The following is a 5,521-nucleotide window of genomic DNA, read 5'->3' as shown; positions in this document are numbered from 1 at the left end:
AAGAGAGGGACTGTGTGCCCTTTGGTTGTTTAAAACAAACAAAACAACAACAACAATAGTAGTTGGTATTGATAGCCAGGCATCATCTAGTTCCTTCTTGTCTAAGGTTCGTGTGACCCCTTAGTCCTTTGGATTAATTGTTTCTCTGCATCTTTAATTTTCTTTATTTTTCTTTGCTCCAGGTGGGACAAGAGCAATAGTTGTACATTAAATGGACATTCACAGACTTTGAAGACGCCAGTCACTACTCACAAAGTAGGATACAGAACATTGTCTCTATAGACTATGTTGTGACAATTGACTTTGATGTTCCCTCAGACTATTGTGCTGATTCTCCAGGCCCAGAGACTCATTCCCTTAAGGTATTTGGTTACAGCTAAGAATTAACACCTATCATATCTCACGTCTAACCCTGGCTCTCTAGTGTACTCTCCTATGTAGTATGTATACATTTTAAGAGAAATTACAGGATATTTTAGGAAAGTACCTATATGCACATTCAGCCTAGGTGCTGATTACAAATGCTCAGAGACTTCAAGATTAAAATCATCATTTAATGACTAATCATTACAATATAAGTGCCTGTGTTCTTCTAGTAAGGCATCTATTACAAATCTCAAGCTATCTCATAGAACTGAATTTTTATTTCAATTTTTTAATTCCATATGCCATGTAAGATGAAAAATAAAATGTGCCTGTTAATTTACATCATTGGCCTATGAGTTCATGATGCTAAAGAGTAAACCTTTTGTTTCCAGAGCACATACTACAATTCCTGGCACTTACTAGGTGCTTCCAAGATGTTTGCTGAATGAATACATTCAGAGTTGATCTTACTATATATCTGTTGCTCTTATTCTCACATAAATGGATATATAAAGACCATGTATCCATCAGATGCAAAATCCAAATATTAATACATAACCCATATACATAATCCCTAGGTCCAAAGATATATAACTACATGTCATTTTTTCCCATCAATTATGTAAATGAAAGTGGCTTGGAATCAGGATGTCCATGTTACTAATAAATTTCAGAACTTTATCATATTATTTTCCAGTATATACATACAGAAGTCAAATAACCTTTATCTACACTGATCTATTTATTCTACAGTTTATATGAAGTTATCTAGGTGAAGATTTTAGCATGAAACTCAAAGAATTTAGTGCCTAAACAATGTACATTTCACAAAGAAAAAATTATTCTAATTACTGCTTTTGGTTATAAAATTAATATCTTAAAAATTATGTACATTTCATAGTGTTATATATGATTCCCTATAATTGTTGAAAATCTATTTTAGAGAAGAAATATGAGTGAGGAAAGAGAACAGTGTCTCCTATAGCATATTGCTAAGTGATTACTGGTTACAAACTTTAATAAAGATAGGGAAAAGCAAAACAAATTGGGTATGACCTGTCAGACAGAAAGTTATATGAAAAGAGAAACTGACATTCTTTGCAAGTATTATAATTAAACTACCCAATAAAATTTCTTATTAGAGCTTGAAAAACTTAAGATTTACCTTCTGGCTCTGTTACTCTAGCAAAGAGAGACTCTGCATGCCAACCCACCAAGCCATAGGGTGAGTCATTGGATAGAGTAGTTATCACAGACTTGTTTCTTTTCTGGTCAATGGTAGCACCTCTAGACAGGTCCTCAACCCCATCTGTGGTAATACTGATGAGTGTTATAATCACAACCTTTGATAACTCAGGTATATCATCAGCAAGAACAGTCAGAGTGATTGTAGACAGCGCTTGGCCTTCAGAAAATGAAATCTACAATTTAAAAAATATACATATATTGAAATTATCACTGTGCAGTAAGAATACCAAAGAGTCTGATCTTGTTTAATGCTGATCACAACTTAAATAACATGATAGTCAAGAAGCAAAATATGATTCTATAAATAAATAAAATGGTCTTTTAATATAAAAGGTAGGTAATTAGGGTAAAAAAGTAACCTAATAGGACATGTATTAGCTAATATCATACTCTAAAACCAACATTTCATTATAATATAGAGTACATACTCTCTAGGAATTTAAGTCATAGATACCGTATAAAAAGAAAAGGTGGCCTATTCATTTAAACACTTTTCTCTACATAACTTTTGCCAAAATTGCTATTTCCTATGCCTGAGTTTTGAATAGATTTAATACTTAGCATTGAAAGAAACAAAATACAGATAAGAGAAAGATATATAAAAATCAGAGCCTTTTTTTCCACCTGCATAAAATGTTTTGTTGTCTCTCCGTGTCAAAGAGCCAAACCCAGATTTAAAAAAATACATCTGAAGACTTTTCTGTTAGGGCTTTTTCCTGTTTCTTGAATGCCAATTCCCATTATTTCCCATCTCATACTCTATTCTCGAGCATATGGCTGCAAACTATTTACAATTACTCAAGCTCATGCCTGTTTTTTCTAACACTCATTTGTTCATCTAGAGAAAGTACTTGAAGATCAAAGTTTAAGAGCTGTATTAACACAACTTAGTGTCAGCAAACTACAACCAGTTAGTAAATCCAGCTGGCTGCCTATTTTTGCAAATAACGTTGTATTGGAATACAGCCAAGCTCATCTGCTTACATATTGTCTGTTCTCATGTACAAAGTAAAGGTAAATATCTGCAACAGAGACTGTGTGTCTCACAAATTCTGAAATATTTACTATCTTATCTTTTACAGAAAAATTGTACTGACTGCTGAATAAAATAATGAATTCTTCTAAAACATAACCCACCTATATAATAGGCATTTAAGTTAGAAATATTTTTAATCGTATTTATATAAGAAATCTTCATTGGGGAAAAATAATACAATACCGAACATACAGGACTAAGAGACACTACTTATATTTTTGGAAGCCTGCATAATATAAATATTCAATGCAGTAAATCTGCTATAATACTCTTAAAACACAAAAGTTCCAATCACCTTTCAAATGATAAAGGAAGGTAAAACTGATCATAACATATACCTGTTCTTATCTGAGGTAATTCTATGAGAGGTTCTTTGTGAGAACTCCTAAGGGAAACTCAGGCAAAATGCACAAACTAAATCCAAGGCAAGCCAAGGAGAAAACCCCATCTTTCAATCAGCTATTAAAGGTTCCCTAAACCACCTTCTTTGCAAGTCACCTACTTATTTAGTATATAGGGATTTCATTTTTCAGCCTAAACTCCCATTTTATTCTGTCCTCCTGTAGTGGATATTGTTTTGTGATCCGCTGTCCAGATCTCTTCTTGGGACGCATCACTCATGCCTCAGCTGTTGGTAATAACAGCTGCTGTGTGCCTAATTGGGTACTGAATTCTACTGCAATGAACTATCTCACTCAACATTATGTCTCATTCAGAGGGTAGTCTAAGGTCAAGGATGACCTATGTAGGGATGCAAAGGCTCAGCTCCTCTTGACCCAATTGTTAGTAATTCCAAAGAACCACTTCTGTTATAGAGTTCCCCCATAGAACTGACCTTAAATTGAAGTTGCTTGGCAACTTTCCATCATAAACTTTATTTGTAGGAAACCCAGTTTCCTTCACTTCTTAGTACTGATCTAGAGTTAATAGCTATCTATACTTTTTGAGGGGGGCAGGGTTCCATTTTATGTAAATCATGAAAACCATGTTTCCATCCTCATTTTTATTGGTGTTATCTTTTTTAACCATATAATACACCTAAAATTTAGCCAACCAATGTGCTAAACCTCAAAAAGGTAAATTTTGTTACAGTTAATTTGGCTATTATAGAAAAAAGAGCAATAACCACAATAAGAAAACTAACCTTAAATTATATCCCTCTCTACGGTGATTACAGTCATAGTAGGTAGGAATCCAGTGTTGACATGGTCAAACTCAAACACTTCATCCATAAGGCAGGGTTTGGTCCCATGCATCAATAGTAACCAAAATTTAAAAGTGACTCTCCTATACTTGTGTAAATTACATACCACTCCTGAGGTAGGAAATATATCACTATTACTTCCATCAGCTTCCCATGTAACAGTTATACGACCATATGTTCCTTTTAAGCGCTCAACATTCAAGGTTACTAGGCTATCTTGCTCCATTTCTTCCACTTGTTTATATAAGGAATTCTAAAAAATACACATAAAAGCCAGAACAGTTATTTGAAATGACCAAGGCATACTCTTCTTTAATATTATTAAGTTTTCAAAATCTTAAGACTACTAAGCAAGATGATATACTTTTAAATAAAAAAAAGGTTAAAAAACAGTAATGTGGAAGACCATAATTTTGTTTTAAAATGTGCAGATTTGAAGATGTAAGGGACAGAGCTAGAATATATGAAAATGTTAATAATTATAATGCTGTTGTTGTTAATTACCATTGAGTCAGTTCCAACTCATAGTGACCCTATATAGGGATTCTGAGGAGTGGCTAGTGGGTTTTAACCACCAATCTTGCAGTCTGAACAGATCTTATGGACCAGGGCTTATCCTACATCACCACCCCAGGCAATAGGACAAGCATATGAAATATTAAGATTTGTTTTAACCTTTTTTAACTTTTTACTATGGTAATCTAGAAAGACTTCTCCATTAACTTCTTAAAGTTTATGAAAAGCTTCTATTTAGAATTCTATATAATTATTAGACCCACCACTAGTATGCCAGTTTGTCATAATGTGGTGGCTTGTGAGTTGCTGTGATTCTGGAAGCTATGCCACTGGTATTTTAAATACCAGCAGGGTCAACCATGGTGGACAGCTTTCAGATGAGCTTCCAGATGAAGACAGACTAGGAAGAAGGAGTGATGAATATTTAGTCATTGAAAACCTTATGAATATCAGAGAAACACTGTTAGATATAGTGCCAGAAAATGAGCCCCTTAGTTTGGAAAGCACTCAAAACGCGACTGGGGAAGAACTGTCTCCTCAAAGTAGAGTTGACCGTAATGACGCGAATGGAGTAAAGCCCACAGGACCTACATTTCCTAATAGGGGACAACTCAAAATGAAGAGAAACAGCTGTAAATATCCACTGACAATTGGAACATGGAATGTACGAAGTATGAATCTGGGAAAATTGGAAGTTGTCAAAAATGAAACGGAACACATAAACATGGATATTTTAGGGATTAGGGAGCTGAAATGGACTGGTATTGGCCATTTTGAATCTGACAACCACATGGTTTACTATGCCATAATGACAAATTGAGGAGGAATGGTGTTGCATTCATTGTCAAAAAGAACATATCCAGATCAGTCATGAGATACAATGCTCTCTGTAATAGGATAATATCCATGCACCTAAAGGGAAGCCCAGTTAATACCACTATTATTCAAATTTATGCATCAAATACTAAAGCCAGTGAAGATGACATAGAAGAATTCTACCAACTTCTTCAATCTGAAATGGATCAAACATGCAATCAAGATATATTGATCATTACTGGTGATTGGAATGCAAATTGGGAGCAAAGAGGAAGGATCAGTAGTTGGAAAATATGGCCTTAGTGATAGAAATGATGCTGGAGAACATATGATAG

At 34.3% G+C, this 5,521-nt stretch overlaps 1 protein-coding gene across 1 annotated transcript in view; it reads right to left on the bottom strand.

Moving 5' to 3' along the window:
* GPR98 (G protein-coupled receptor 98) overlaps positions 1-5,521 on the bottom strand; it is a 962,819-nt gene that overhangs the window by 756,322 nt on the left and 200,976 nt on the right. Inside the window, 2 exon segments of the mRNA XM_006875701.1 lie at positions 1,489-1,787; positions 3,961-4,107. Coding sequence (XP_006875763.1) covers positions 1,489-1,787; positions 3,961-4,107 — 446 coding nt within the window.

Source organism: Chrysochloris asiatica, unplaced genomic scaffold (genome assembly GCF_000296735.1).
Source record: "Chrysochloris asiatica unplaced genomic scaffold, ChrAsi1.0 scaffold00336, whole genome shotgun sequence".
Taxonomy (NCBI): Eukaryota; Metazoa; Chordata; class Mammalia; order Afrosoricida; family Chrysochloridae; genus Chrysochloris; species Chrysochloris asiatica.
Note: the sequence above shows the minus strand (reverse complement) of the source record. Positions and strands in the feature narration are given on the sequence as shown.